The following is a 15,123-nucleotide window of genomic DNA, read 5'->3' as shown; positions in this document are numbered from 1 at the left end:
CTTTGTATACAACTACTATTATGTAACCACCGATCTCTTCTACCAATTCAATATTTCAATGGTCAACATTCAACCCTTTTAACGTTTTTATTATTTTTGGTTCAATATTGAATGTTGGTCTGCCTAGCTAATTTTTCTAATTGTTTGAACCGCGTATAGGACAACCGAATACAAACACACACACGCATACACGCTCCACATACAACTACAATATATAAACACACCAGCACTTGTTAAGCAACTCATTCTAATCCATTCTCAACTCATTCAAACAACAAACATCACAAAACAAATCAACTTCTACTCTCAAATACCATTTTTCTAAAATCTTCAAACTTATAAGTAAAGATGATTTCTTCATGGAGAAAGATTAGGGCATCTCGCCATGCAAACAAAAGAAATGGCTTAGATGATTTGTCCAACATGGAGGTATCTATACCGAATCATTTTCGGTGTCCTATTTCACTGGACTTGATGAAAGATCCTGTGACATTGTCTACCGGAATAACATACGATCGTCATACTATCGAGACGTGGATCGAAGCCGGAAACAAGATCTGTCCTATTACAAAACAAATGTTGAGTACATTTGAGCCTATTCCGAATCATACAATAAGAAAAATGATACAAGATTGGTGCGTTGACAATAGCTCGTATGGTATTGAGAGAATTCCAACTCCTAGGATTCCCCTGAGCTCGCATCAAGTCACGGAGATGCTTTCGAAAGTTGTTGCAGGCTGTAGAAGAGAGGAGGCCAGCGCGTGTCAAGAGTTGGTTGGGAAAATTAAGCGTTTGGTGAAGGAAAATGAACGGAACAAGCGGTGTTTTGTGGCTAATGGAACGGTTGGTGTTTTAGCGTCAACATTTGAAGCATTTTCGAAGTTGTCGTTTGATAAGAATGGTGCGGTGCTAGAGGAGATTTTGTCGTGTTTGTCGTTGATGACACCTTTGGATGGAGAAGCCAAGTCTTTTCTCGGATCAAATTCTTCGTTGAATTGCATGGTTTGGTTTTTGAAGAGTGGCGATTTGTCTGTTCAAGCAAACTCTGTTTTAGTACTTAAACATGTTTTGTCAAGTGATCAGAAGAAAATGGAGGAGTTTTCGAGGATCGAAGGCTCTTTAGAAGCCTTGGTCAAAGTAATCAAAGAGCCAGTCTCTCCAACAACTACAAAAGCCTCTTTGCTAATTGTTTACTACATGGTTTCAACTTCATCATCCAGTAGAGTGGATGAGAAGATTATAACAAGATTTATCGACATGGGGCTGATCGAAAGGCTACTAGAAATGCTCGTGGATTGCGATAAGAGCATATGTGAGAAAGCACTTGGAGTTTTGGATGGCCTGTGTTTGACAACCCAAGGAAGAGAAAAGGCCTATGCTAATGCCTTAACAATGCCTGTTTTGGTCAAGAAAATCCTTCGAGTTTCCGACTTGGCAACAGAGTTCTCGGTGTCGATTGTTTGGAAGCTAAGCAAGAATGACAAAAGAGAAGATGGAGGTGTCATTGTTGAAGCCCTTCGAGTAGGGGCTTTTCAGAAGTTATTGTTGTTGTTGCAGTTTGGTTGTAATGAGAAAATAAAGGACAAGGCCACAGAATTGTTGAAGTTGTTGAATCTGCACAGGGAGAAGTTGGAGTGCATTGATTCGATGGATTTTAAAAATCTCAAACGTCCTTGAATCAAAAGCAAGCTTTATTTGCTTTCTTAATCTAACTCTTGTAGTTTTTTTGTCTCTTACAAGAATTTATAGGATTTTTTCGATAGGAACTGATTCTTTACATGTACAAATTTATACATAAACTCTCAGTTACAGTGATCAAATATACTTATCAACCATTCTTTTTATAAGTATTCAGTCTGATTAATAATTTTAGTGATCATGATAGCTTGCACTTCAAATCTGTTGTTGTAGCAGGGACAACAATTATTAAGTTCTTCTTTCTAATAAAAAAAACAACTTGCAAGTATCAAGCTTCTGTATGTTTCTCACATGATCGACTAGTTAGACATTATTAAGAATATTGTTCGTGCAGTAGATCATCTGGCACTTGTAGAGAAAAAGACATTCTAGAAATAAATTAAATTCCAAATTAACACACCATAATTTTTTGATTATTGATGGATACACACCGTAACCGGAACGGTTTCGGACCGGATCCACTTTCGAATTATGATATATTTGAAAATCATTTGTATCAGATCTGATGTGATTCGATTCAGGTTTAATATTGAGTAAAATTCGGATTAATGTCGGACAAAATTCGGTTCTGATATTTTCGAATCATAATTTATTCATTTTTCAACCTTTTTATTAAATGTAGTGTTTTTAATATAATATAAAATACTTTTACAAAAACTTATGTTTAAATAAGAGTTATTTGCAAAATGCATCCTCATGATTTGGTCCAAATGCACTTCTTTACCTATACTTTATATAACTGCACTTTACATCCTCGTTACTATTTTCGGCGCGACAAATTGCACCATTTCTGTCAAATTTGTTCAAATTCTCAGGAGTATTTAGGAAATTAAAATATTTAATTATAATTAAATCTTTATTTAAACTTTTTGACATTCTAAACGATACTTTCAAAAATTAAAGAACAAAAGTTGTAAATAATGAAAAGATCTTCTCGAAATAATAAGGTTCGTTATCACTTAAAGGACTACTCTAGAAATCCACCCGGAAATGCACGCGAATTGTTCTACCATGGACATTCTTCTTTTGCGTAACGCGATAGAGCGTGTATTTGGTGTCCTAAAGAAGAGGTTTCCAATCACAACAAGTGGAACTGAACCAAACTATAGAATGAAGACACAAAACCTAATTATCTTGTCTTGTTTTATTCTGCACAATTATCCAATTAAGAAAGATACCGATCATATGATATTTGTTGAGGTTGATCGAGAAATTGAAAATGATGGTGCGAATGAACAAGTACAACATAGAGATGAAGACGAAGATACTCAAAGAGGAGAGGATATTAGGAACTCTATAGCAGCCCAAATGTGGGTGAATTACTCTTTATGGCTGGTGAGTTTTCATTGTGTTTATTGTTTAACATTCTTTGTAATGTGTGTATGTTTATGATGTGTTTGTATCATCTTGTTGTTTGCAGAATTAAGGTATAAATAAATTGATCGTGTTGTTAAAATGTTATAATTATGCACTACTGGTACATTCAAAAACTATGAAGTTAAGATTGAGGGGAAATGTGCTTTTTAATTCCCATCACCGTTATAAATTCTTTTTCAGAAAGAATCTTTTATTGGTTTAACATCATAATGTATTATTCTTGGAACTACCTTTAATTTGGAAAATATGCTGATTTTCTGCTATATTCTGTTCATCAGGTTGTCGTCTTATGCAGCAACTCGACCTCTGAATATTTTAAGTTGTGATTGGCTAGGTATAATTGTTTCAGTCGAAAGTGTACCTAGCCCTACAGCAAATTACATTGTCAGTGTGCATAAAGTATTGAAAGTTGCAAAGAATCAAAACTTAAGCAAATGTTCAAGAATTTTTTTCATCAGCACTGGTTTTATAATGCTGCTTGCCGAAGATGGTACTCTGATCTCTAGCACTATGTTTTGTTTTAATTATAGTGTAGGTTGTCTACATCAGTTTGTACTTACAAGTTTTATTGGTAAATTCTATATTACTAAGTTCATTCTTTGATGATGGATGACTCAGATATGCCCCATTTAAATTTTGTAAGAAGTTTTGTTTTAATTATAGTGTAGGATGTTTTAATTATAATGTATGTACTAAATTTGTAAGAAATTTAGTATATAAAATATTATTATTTAGCAAAAAAAAGAACTTTTTAGAAAATATAAAATTTGAATCCTGTATACGAATAGGACAGTAGTGATAAACAAAATATCAAGAAGACTTCTTCATTTTAGTAAAAAAAAAATTAGATCCCACCGTAATTATATATACAAAATTTATATGAAAATAATGTTATGAACAAATTTTATTAGATTTAAAAAGAGTAAAATATTATTTTTATAGTAATACTATTTTTTAATTCAATAATAATTTTTGAAAATTTAGTAACTTTCTAAAATAATTAAAATAAATTTAAGATTTAAATAATTTTCTTTATTAAATTTGGAATACATGTTAAACAATATAAAAATTAACCTTAGTTCCAACCCTTCATCCAAACAAGATAAGGGTTCAACCCCTCCATCCCAACCCCGGTATCCAAACAAGGTAGAGGTTCAACCCAACCCCCAATCCAAACAAAACTTAAATTCTTGTACTAAAGCATATTTGGTAGTAGACGGGGTTCATGCCTGTCTAAACAAGAGACCCCGGTATCCAAACAAGGTAGAGGTTCAACCCAACCCCCAATCCAAACAAAACTTAAATTCTTGTACTAAAGCATATTTGGTAGTAAACGGGGTTCATGCCTGTCTAAACAAGAGTGAGGGTGTTATGTTTAGAACTAAAGATGCAACGTGGTGGGTGAGGGTGTTCTGTTGGAAACTAAGGCTTCATTTGTGTTAGAAAAGTAACCATCTCATCTAAAACCTTAAGATGTTAGAGGAAGCCCCAACCAGAACTATATTCTAACACTCCCCCTCACCCGAGAGCCCATTTTTGGGATAAATTTACCTTTCAGGTTCATAATAAATTGTGAGAATATTGGGGGTGACAGAGAGTCGAACCTGAGTCCTCCCGCTGCCTGTGCTCTGATACCATGTTTAGTAACTAGCTCATCTAAAACCCTAAGGGGTTAGAGGAAGCCCCAACCGAATCTATATTCTAACACATCCCCTCACTCGAGAGCCCATTTTTAGGTCGAATAGTGGATCATGGGCGCCTATCTTTGGGGCATAAATTTGCCTTTCGTGTCCATAATAAATTGTGAGAATATTGGGGGTGGCAGGGAGTCGAACCTGAGTCCTCCCGCTGCCTGAGCTCTACCATATTGAGTAACCAGCTCATCTAAAACCTTAAGGTATTAGAGAATGACCCTTTTCAGGATCTTATATTCTAACATTCCCCCTCACTCGAGAGCCCATTAAGGGTCGAAGAGTGGATCACGAACAATCATCTTTGGAGCATTAATTTGCTATTCGTGCCACGATAAATTGTGAGAATATTGAGGGTGGAAGGGAGTCGAACCTGAGTCCTCTGCCAGCCTGAACTCTGATATCATGTCAAGGAATCAGTTACTCTAAAATCTAAAGGTGTTAGAAGAAGACCCAACCGAATCTATAATCTAACAATTTGGAATGGGGGTTGGCAGGGGTTGGGTTAGTAAGGGATGAGTTGGGATTTGAAAAACCTTGTTTGGGAAAATGGCTGAAAACATGGGTTGGGTTTTGGAAGGGTTAAGAAATAGTTGGTGGACCGTGGAGGTTATAGAGTTAAAAACTGAATTCTCAACACCCTGGTTTGGGGTGTTGGAGACTGACAATAATTACGCCCTCTTTTTTCTCCATCACTTCACCCATGCTCCTGCTTAATAATTTTATTAATTAAATTTGAGACCCAACTAATTACTTGTAAACCTTCTGGCTGTGAACGTACATATGTACGTAGGGTGTATAAGAGTAAATTTTATTTTAAAAAATCAAAGTTGATACTATGTTTATTTTATAGTAGTAAAAAATTCATAAATTTGTATTAATTTTTTCTCTTAAATAATGCAATATAAAAATATTTTTAATATTACCGTTATAAATATAATGTATAAACTAACTTCTTTTCTAAAAAAATATCTATTTAAGTTTTTACTCACACCTCTGTATCAAATAATTAGGATAACGACCATATAGTTGGAGTGGGATCCATTATTAGGAACTCAACTGGAGATAATATGTGGGGAGCAACTGGACCCTGAAATGACTCAAACTCAATCTGCTAGCTCTATGGGGTGCTCATGTAGGCCTAATCAAAGCACACAAGTTAGGGTTCAACCGGATTATTTTGGAGGTTGATCTTCGGGATGCTTATGAAGTAATCCACCTTCAAGAGGTCATGTTTATCCTAGAAGAACTCAAAGAAGTGATGATGCGGATCAATACTTTTCATGCCAACCATTACATTGAAGATGTTACCAAACGCTTTTTCACGGTTATTTCTATAGACATGAACCAGACTGCACAATTCATGGCCGAATACGGTAAAATGAATATGCCAGCTTTCACCCAGGCACCAACCACCTTTGGAAACCTTCAACATTACCTGGACAGAGATATGGGAGTGGCTATCCCTTTTCCAATGTTGTTTGAAGATCATAGCTTTGGTCTAAGATAAGTAGAAGATGATGTGATTTTAAGTCCAGCTTCCATTGATGTAGAGATGAACGTCATTGAATCTCTTCAGATGCTTAACCAAGAAGAATCTCTGAACCCACTGCTAGAGGCAATGCTATTGACAATGACCGGGTATCTGTACCTCATTCTCATGTGGACTATGTAGTTCAGGATGTGCCCTTTCAGCACTCTATTGAACTTGAAGATTTTTGATTAATGGAGATTAAGCCTTACAGAGTAATAGAGAGAAGAACATTGTTTTATTTTTATTTAACTGACTTTCATATTGTAGAATTACACCCACAGAAAATGAATACACTGTTATTATTTTTATACTAATAAAATGTAACTAACTAGCATCTATAACTAACTCTACACTGTTGGATTTTTAACGCAGCAGGGTCATGGTAAAACACTTTTACACATACAAAATCCAAATAAAAGCATATAAATCGTGAATAAAAATTCGAGGGATCGAATCTAACCTTTTAAAATAATTCGGAGACAACGATCAGAGATCCTTAGCAGTTGCTCCTCAAGTGTGAAGTACTTCACCGGTATCCACCAAGAAAACGATGTTAAGGAGGAGGAAGGAGGCGGAGAGAATTGGGTTTTCCAAACTTTTTGGGTTTTCAGGTTGGTTAGAATCAAATTAGGGTCTATAATAGTGTATTTATAGGAAAATTAGGGTTGATTTTGTCGTGTTTGTCGTTGATGACACCTTTGGATGGAGAAGCCAAGTCTTTTCTTGGATCAAATTCTTCGTTGAATTGCATGGTTTGGTTTTTGAAGAGTGGCGATTTGTCTGTTCAAGCAAACTCTGTTTTAGTACTTAAACATGTTTTGTCAAGTGATCAGAAGAAAATGGAGGAGTTTTCGAGGATCGAAGTCTCTTTAGAAGCCTTGGTCAAAGTAATCAAAGAGCCAGTCTCTCCAACAACTACAAAAGCCTCTTTGCTAATTGTTTACTACATGGTTTCAACTTCATCATCCAGTAGAGTGGATGAGAAGATTATAACAAGATTTATCGACATGGGGCTGATCGAAAGGCTACTAGAAATGCTCGTGGATTGCGATAAGAGCATATGTGAGAAAGCACTTGGTGTTCTGGATGGCCTGTGTTTGACAACCCAAGGAAGAGAAAAGGCCTATGCTAATGCCTTAACAATGCCTGTTTTGGTCAAGAAAATCCTTCGAGTTTCCGACTTGGCAACAGAGTTCTCGGTGTCGATTGTTTGGAAGCTAAGCAAGAATGACAAAAGAGAAGATGGAGGTGTCATTGTTGAAGCCCTTCGAGTAGGGGCTTTTCAGAAGTTATTGTTGTTGTTGCAGTTTGGTTGTAATGAGAAAATAAAGGACAAGGCCACAGAATTGTTGAAGTTGTTGAATCTGCACAGGGAGAAGTTGGAGTGCATAGATTCGATGGATTTTAAAAATCTCAAACGTCCTTGAATCAAAAGCAAGCTTTATTTGCTTTCTTAATCTAACTCTTGTAGTTTTTTTGTCTCTTACAAGAATTTATAGGATTTTTTCGATAGGAACTGATTCTTTACATGTACAAATTTATACATAAACTCTCAGTTACAGTGATCAAATATACTTATCAACCATTCTTTTTATAAGTATTCAGTCTGATTAATAATTTTAGTGATCATGATAGCTTGCACTTCAAATCTGTTGTTGTAGCAGGGACAACAATTATTAAGTTCTTCTTTCTAATAAAAAAACAACTTGCAAGTATCAAGCTTCTGTATGTTTCTCACATGATCGACTAGTTAGACATTATTAAGAATATTGTTCGTGCAGTAGATCATCTGGCACTTGTAGAGAAAAAGACATTCTAGAAATAAATTAAATTCCAAATTAACACACCATAATTTTTTGATTATTGATGGATACACACCGTAACCGGAACGGTTTCGGACCGGATCCACTTTCGAATTATGATATATTTGAAAATCATTCGTATCAGATCTGATGTGATTCGATTCAGGTTTAATATTGAGTAAAATTCGGATTAATGTCGGACAAAATTCGGTTCTGATATTTTCGAATCATAATTTATTCATTTTTCAACCTTTTTATTAAATGTAGTGTTTTTAATATAATATAAAATACTTTTACAAAAACTTATGTTTAAATAAGAGTTATTTGCAAAATGCATCCTCATGATTTGGTCCAAATGCACTTCTTTACCTATACTTTATATAACTGCACTTTACATCCTCGTTACTATTTTCGGCGCGACAAATTGCACCATTTCCGTCAAATTTGTTCAAATTCTCAGGAGTATTTAGGAAATTAAATTATTTAATTATAATTAAATCTTTATTTAAACTTTTTGACATTCTAAACGATACTTTCAAAAATTAAAGAACAAAAGTTGTAAATAATGAAAAGATCTTCTCGAAATAATAAGGTTCGTTATCACTTAAAGGACTACTCTAGAAATCCACCCGGAAATGCACGCGAATTGTTCTACCATGGACATTCTTCTTTTGCGTAACGCGATAGAGCGTGTATTTGGTGTCCTAAAGAAGAGGTTTCCAATCACAACAAGTGGAATTGAACCAAACTATAGAATGAAGACACAAAACCTAATTATCTTGTCTTGTTTTATTCTGCACAATTATCCAATTAAGAAAGATACCGATCATATGATATTTGTTGAGGTTGATCGAGAAATTGAAAATGATGGTGCGAATGAACAAGTACAACATAGAGATGAAGACGAAGATACTCAAAGAGGAGAGGATATTAGGAACTCTATAGCAGCCCAAATGTGGGTGAATTACTCTTTATGGCTGGTGAGTTTTCATTGTGTTTATTGTTTAACATTCTTTGTAATGTGTGTATGTTTATGATGTGTTTGTATCATCTTGTTGTTTGCAGAATTAAGGTATAAATAAATTGATCGTGTTGTTAAAATGTTATAATTATGCACTACTGGTACATTCAGAAACTATGAAGTTAAGATTGAGGGGAAATGTGCTTTTTAGTTCCCATCACCGTTATAAATTCTTTTTCAGAAAGAATCTTTTATTGGTTTAGCATCATAATGTATTATTCTTGGAACTACCTTTAATTTGGAAAATATGCTGATTTTCTGCTATATTCTGTTCATCAGGTTGTCGTCTTATGCAGCAACTCGACCTCTGAATATTTTAAGTTGTGATTGGCTAGGTATAATTGTTTCAGTCGAAAGTGTACCTAGCCCTACAGCAAATTACATTGTCAGTGTGCATAAAGTATTGAAAGTTGCAAAGAATCAAAACTTAAGCAAATGTTCAAGAAATTTTTTCATCAGCACTGGTTTTATAATGCTGCTTGCCGAAGATGGTACTCTGATCTCTAGCACTATGTTTTGTTTTAATTATAGTGTAGGTTGTCTACATCAGTTTGTACTTACAAGTTTTATTGGTAAATTCTATATTACTAAGTTCATTCTTTGATGATGGATGACTCAGATATGCCCCATTTAAATTTTGTAAGAAGTTTTGTTTTAATTATAGTGTAGGATGTTTTAATTATAATGTATGTACTAAATTTGTAAGAAATTTAGTATATAAAATATTATTATTTAGCAAAAAAAAGAACTTTTTAGAAAATATAAAATTTGAATCCTGTATACGAATAGGACAGTAGTGATAAACAAAATATCAAGAAGACTTCTTCATTTTAGTAAAAAAAATTAGATCCCACCGTAATTATATATACAAAATTTATATGAAAATAATGTTATGAACAAATTTTATTAGATTTAAAAAGAGTAAAATATTATTTTTATAGTAATACTATTTTTTAATTCAATAATAATTTTTGAAAATTTAGTAACTTTCTAAAATAATTAAAATAAATTTAAGATTTAAATAATTTTCTTTATTAAATTTGGAATACATGTTAAACAATATAAAAATTAACCTTAGTTCCAACCCTTCATCCAAACAAGATAAGGGTTCAACCCCTCCATCCCAACCCCCGGTATCCAAACAAGGTAGAGGTTCAACCCAACCCCCAATCCAAACAAAACTTAAATTCTTGTACTAAAGCATATTTGGTAGTAGACGGGGTTCATGCCTGTCTAAACAAGAGACCCCGGTATCCAAACAAGGTAGAGGTTCAACCCAACCCCCAATCCAAACAAAACTTAAATTCTTGTACTAAAGCATATTTGGTAGTAAACGGGGTTCATGCCTGTCTAAACAAGAGTGAGGGTGTTATGTTTAGAACTAAAGATGCAACGTGGTGGGTGAGGGTGTTCTGTTGGAAACTAAGGCTTCATTTGTGTTAGAGAAGTAACCATCTCATCTAAAACCTTAAGATGTTAGAGGAAGCCCCAACCAGAACTATATTCTAACACTCCCCCTCACCCGAGAGCCCATTTTTGGGATAAATTTACCTTTCAGGTTCATAATAAATTGTGAGAATATTGGGGGTGACAGAGAGTCGAACCTGAGTCCTCCCGCTGCCTGAGCTCTGATACCATGTTTAGTAACTAGCTCATCTAAAACCCTAAGGGGTTAGAGGAAGCCCCAACCGAATCTATATTCTAACACATCCCCTCACTCGAGAGCCCATTTTTAGGTCGAATAGTGGATCATGGGCGCCTATCTTTGGGGCATAAATTTGCCTTTCGTGTCCATAATAAATTGTGAGAATATTGAGGGTGGCAGGGAGTCGAACCTGAGTCCTCCCGCTGCCTGAGCTCTACCATATTGAGTAACCAGCTCATCTAAAACCTTAAGGTATTAGAGAATGACCCTTTTCAGGATCTTATATTCTAACATTCCCCCTCACTCGAGAGCCCATTAAGGGTCGAAGAGTGGATCACGAACAATCATCTTTGGAGCATTAATTTGCTATTCGTGCCACGATAAATTGTGAGAATATTGAGGGTGGAAGGGAGTCGAACCTGAGTCCTCTGCCAGCCTGAACTCTGATATCATGTCAAGGAATCAGTTACTCTAAAATCTAAAGGTGTTAGAAGAAGACCCAACCGGATCTATAATCTAACAATTTGGAATGGGGGTTGGCAGGGGTTGGGTTAGTAAGGGATGAGTTGGGATTTGAAAAACCTTGTTTGGGAAAATGGCTGAAAACATGGGTTGGGTTTTGGAAGGGTTAAGAAATAGTTGGTGGACCGTGGAGGTTATAGAGTTAAAAACTGAATTCTCAACACCCTGGTTTGGGGTGTTGGAGACTGACAACAATTACGCCCTCTTTTTTCTCCATCACTTCACCCATGCTCCTGCTTAATAATTTTATTAATTAAATTTGAGACCCAACTAATTACTTGTAAACCTTCTGGCTGTGAACGTACATATGTACGTAGGGTGTATAAGAGTAAATTTTATTTTAAAAAATCAAAGTTGATACTATGTTTATTTTATAGTAGTAAAAAATTCATAAATTTGTATTAATTTTTTCGCTTAAATAATGTAATATAAAAATATTTTTAATATTACCGTTATAAATATAATGTATAAACTAACTTCTTTTCTAAAAAAATATCTATTTAAGTTTTTACTCACACCTCTGTATCAAATAATTAGGATAACGACCATATAATTGGAGTGGGATCCATTATTAGGAACTCAACTGGAGATAATATGTGGGGAGCAACTGGACCCTGAAATGACTCAAACTCAATCTGCTAGCTCTATGGGGTGCTCATGTAGGCCTAATCAAAGCACACAAGTTAGGGTTCAACCGAATTATTTTGGAGGTTGATCTTCGGGATGCTTATGAAGTAATCCACCTTCAAGAGGTCATGTTTCTCCTAGAAGAACTCAAAGAAGTGATGATGCGGATCAATACTTTTCATGCCAACCATTACATTGAAGATGTTACCAAACGCTTTTTCACGGTTATTTCTATAGACATGAACCAGACTGCACAATTCATGGCCGAATACGGTAAAATGAATATGCCAGCTTTCACCCAGGCACCAACCACCTTTGGAAACCTTCAACATTACCTGGACAGAGATATGGGAGTGGCTATCCCTTTTCCAATGTTGTTTGAAGATCATAGCTTTGGTCTAGGAGAAGTAGAAGATGATGTGATTTTAAGTCCAGCTTCCATTGATGTAGAGATGAACGTCATTGAATCTCTTCAGATGCTTAACCAAGAAGAATCTCTGAACCCACTGCTAGAGGCAATGCTATTGACAATGACCGGGTATCTGTACCTCATTCTCATGTGGACTATGTAGTTCAGGACGTGCCCTTTCAGCACTCTATTGAACTTGAAGCTTTTTGATTAATGGAGATTAAGCCTTACAGAGTAATAGAGAGAAGAACATTGTTTTATTTTTATTTAACTGACTTTCATATTGTAGAATTACACCCACAGAAAATGAATACACTGTTATTATTTTTATACTAATAAAATGTAACTAACTAGCATCTATAACTAACTCTACACTGTTGGATTTTTAACGCAGCAGGGTCATGGTAAAACACTTTTACACATACAAAATCCAAATAAAAGCATATAAATCGTGAATAAAAATTCGAGGGATCGAATCTAACCTTTTAAAATAATTCAGAGACAACGATCAGAGATCCTTAGCAGTTGCTCCTCAAGTGTGAAGCACTTCACCGGTATCCACCAAGAAAACGATGTTAAGGAGGAGGAAGGAGGCGGAGAGGATTGGGTTTTCTAAACTTTTTGGGTTTTCGGGTTGGTTAGAATCAAATTAGGGTCTATAATAGTGTATTTATAGGCAAAATTTTCAGCTGAAATTTTCTCATAAATATTATTATTATTATCCCATTTATTATTCTCATTAATAATTAAAACACCTTTTAATCATTAATCCTTTTTCTAAACACTTTAGAAATAATTCTCTCTCTTGATTTAATTTCCAAAAATTAAATCCTTTAATTAATAATATTAAGAACTTTTCTTAATTAATTTATAATCAATTAAATCTCATTTAATCAATTATTAAATTTGCCAATTAATTATTTATTTCACAAATAAATAATTATTAGCCATTATTAATTAATTCCTCCACCATTAAATCATTCTCTTTTTATGGTGTGACCCTGTAGGTTCAATATTAAGCCGGTAGTAGAAATAAATAATAATAAAACTATTTTATCATTATTTATATAAATTCTCTAATTTATTAAATATGATTAATTAATTAATCACATTTATTCTACATCGTGAGGGATACTTCTCAGCATATCGCGACTATCCGGATAATATGAATTCACTGCTTAGAATACCAAGAACCTATTCAGTGAATAGTTACCTTACAATAAACTCCTTCTACCCTACAGTGTCCCGATTAAATACAAGGCATGGATCTTGTGTCAAGCCTATCTAATTCAATCACTTGCTTACCATTTACTATGCGTAGTTCTATGCAAATTAGAAACTCCTTTCTAATTTCATTCACTCTGGCCAGAGATTCCTGAACTAGCATAAGTGGATCAGCCTTGAACATTCGCTTCCTTCACTGGAAGGGGTAGATCCTTTATTGATCATACATTATCTTCGTGTACAAATTCCTATACCCAGAAGAGCCCTAATAATTGTCCCTGGAGACTAAGAACTAAACCAAAGCATAGTTCAGTGTACACAAGATGACTATGATGACCTCAAGTCTAAGGATACTTGTACAACTATCACTATGTGAACAACTGCTGACACGTGAGTGAACTCCATCAGTTGTTCAGCTGTGCGAGTCATGTTCAGTGAACTTATTCTATAATAAGCACCTACATACTAGCTATAGTGTCACCACACAAATGTCTATGAGAACAAACATCCTTCATAATGAAGCAAGCATAGTATGTACCGATCTTTGCAGATTATTAATTACCAGTTAGTAATCCTATGACCAGGAACTATTTAAGTTTAGAGTTATCATCTTTTTAGGTCTCACTATTATGATCTCATCATAATCCATAAAAAGCTTTACTCTAAACTATGGTATATCTTATTTAAACACTTAAATAGATAAAGCCCGTAATAAAAACAAAACAAGTCTTTTATTAATATCAATGAAATCAAAACAGATTAGATAAAAGTTATTCCTAAATCCTAATTCATGATTGGACTTAGGACATATTCCTTTCAATCTCCCACTTGTACTCAAGCCAATCACTCTGGTATCTAATACCCATCTTGTCTTTATGACGATCAAAGTGACTTTCATAAAGTAGCTTTGTGAGTGGGCCTGCTATGTTGTTATGTGTGTCAACTCTAATTCAATACAACACAAGAAATGTTATCGCGCTCCCACTAACCCTTTTGTAGACGCATGGTTCATCTTCGTTTTTGATAAAATCAAACTCTTTGATTGTCTCATCAAAACGAATGTTCCATCTTTCGAGACGCTTGCTTTAAACCACATATGGTTCGTAGTAGCTTACACACTAGGTTTTCATTTCCCTTGGAAAGAAAACCATCTGGCTATCTGCCAGATTTCATAGTCGTAGTAAGCAGCAATCGCAAGCAAAATCCGAACTGATTTTAACAGGGCTACAGGTAAAAGGTTTCATCAAATTCAATGCATTGCCTTTGTTTGAATCCTTTTGCCACAAGCCTGGCCTTATAGGTCTCCACCTGGCCATCTGCTATAATCTATCTTTTGTATACCGTATACATAGATTCCATTCCGGATTTCATGGCACTATGCCATTTCTCTGAGTCAACACTACTCATAGCCTCATTATAGGTCACAGGGTCGTCATCATCAATGATCGACAACTCATTGTCATTCTCAATGACAAGGCCATATTACCTCTCAGGTTGGCGAGACACTCTCCCTGATCTACGAATGGGCTGTTCCACAGAAGGTTGTTCAGTCAGAACAGGTGTTTCCACTTGA

General features: G+C 34.9%; 2 protein-coding genes across 2 annotated transcripts; both read left to right on the top strand.

Moving 5' to 3' along the window:
• The first annotated feature begins 240 nt into the window (after window positions 1–240).
• LOC141678348 (U-box domain-containing protein 21-like) lies at window positions 241–1,847 on the top strand. Its single transcript, XM_074484642.1, has one exon. It carries the CDS (start codon window positions 349–351, stop codon window positions 1,675–1,677), a length of 1,329 nt encoding a protein of 442 aa, XP_074340743.1. The 5' UTR covers window positions 241–348; the 3' UTR covers window positions 1,678–1,847.
• Window positions 1,848–6,966: 5,119 nt separating this feature from the next.
• LOC141676735 (U-box domain-containing protein 21-like) lies at window positions 6,967–7,885 on the top strand. The gene has a single exon (XM_074482440.1). The coding sequence runs from the start codon at window positions 6,990–6,992 to the stop codon at window positions 7,725–7,727; it is 738 nt and encodes a 245-aa protein (XP_074338541.1). The 5' UTR covers window positions 6,967–6,989; the 3' UTR covers window positions 7,728–7,885.
• The last annotated feature ends 7,238 nt before the right edge of the window (window positions 7,886–15,123 follow it).

Source organism: Apium graveolens, chromosome 8 (genome assembly GCF_009905375.1).
Source record: "Apium graveolens cultivar Ventura chromosome 8, ASM990537v1, whole genome shotgun sequence".
Lineage (NCBI taxonomy): Eukaryota > Viridiplantae > Streptophyta > Magnoliopsida > Apiales > Apiaceae > Apium > Apium graveolens.
The sequence above is the reverse complement of the archived record's forward strand: the minus strand, read 5'-3'. Positions and strand labels throughout refer to the sequence as shown.

Bases quoted from the DNA above. Each gene is read 5' to 3' on its own strand.
- LOC141678348 (XM_074484642.1), top strand. From the start codon at position 349: ATGATTTCTTCATGGAGAAAGATTAGGGCATCTCGCCATGCAAACAAA.
- LOC141676735 (XM_074482440.1), top strand. From the start codon at position 6,990: ATGACACCTTTGGATGGAGAAGCCAAGTCTTTTCTTGGATCAAATTCT.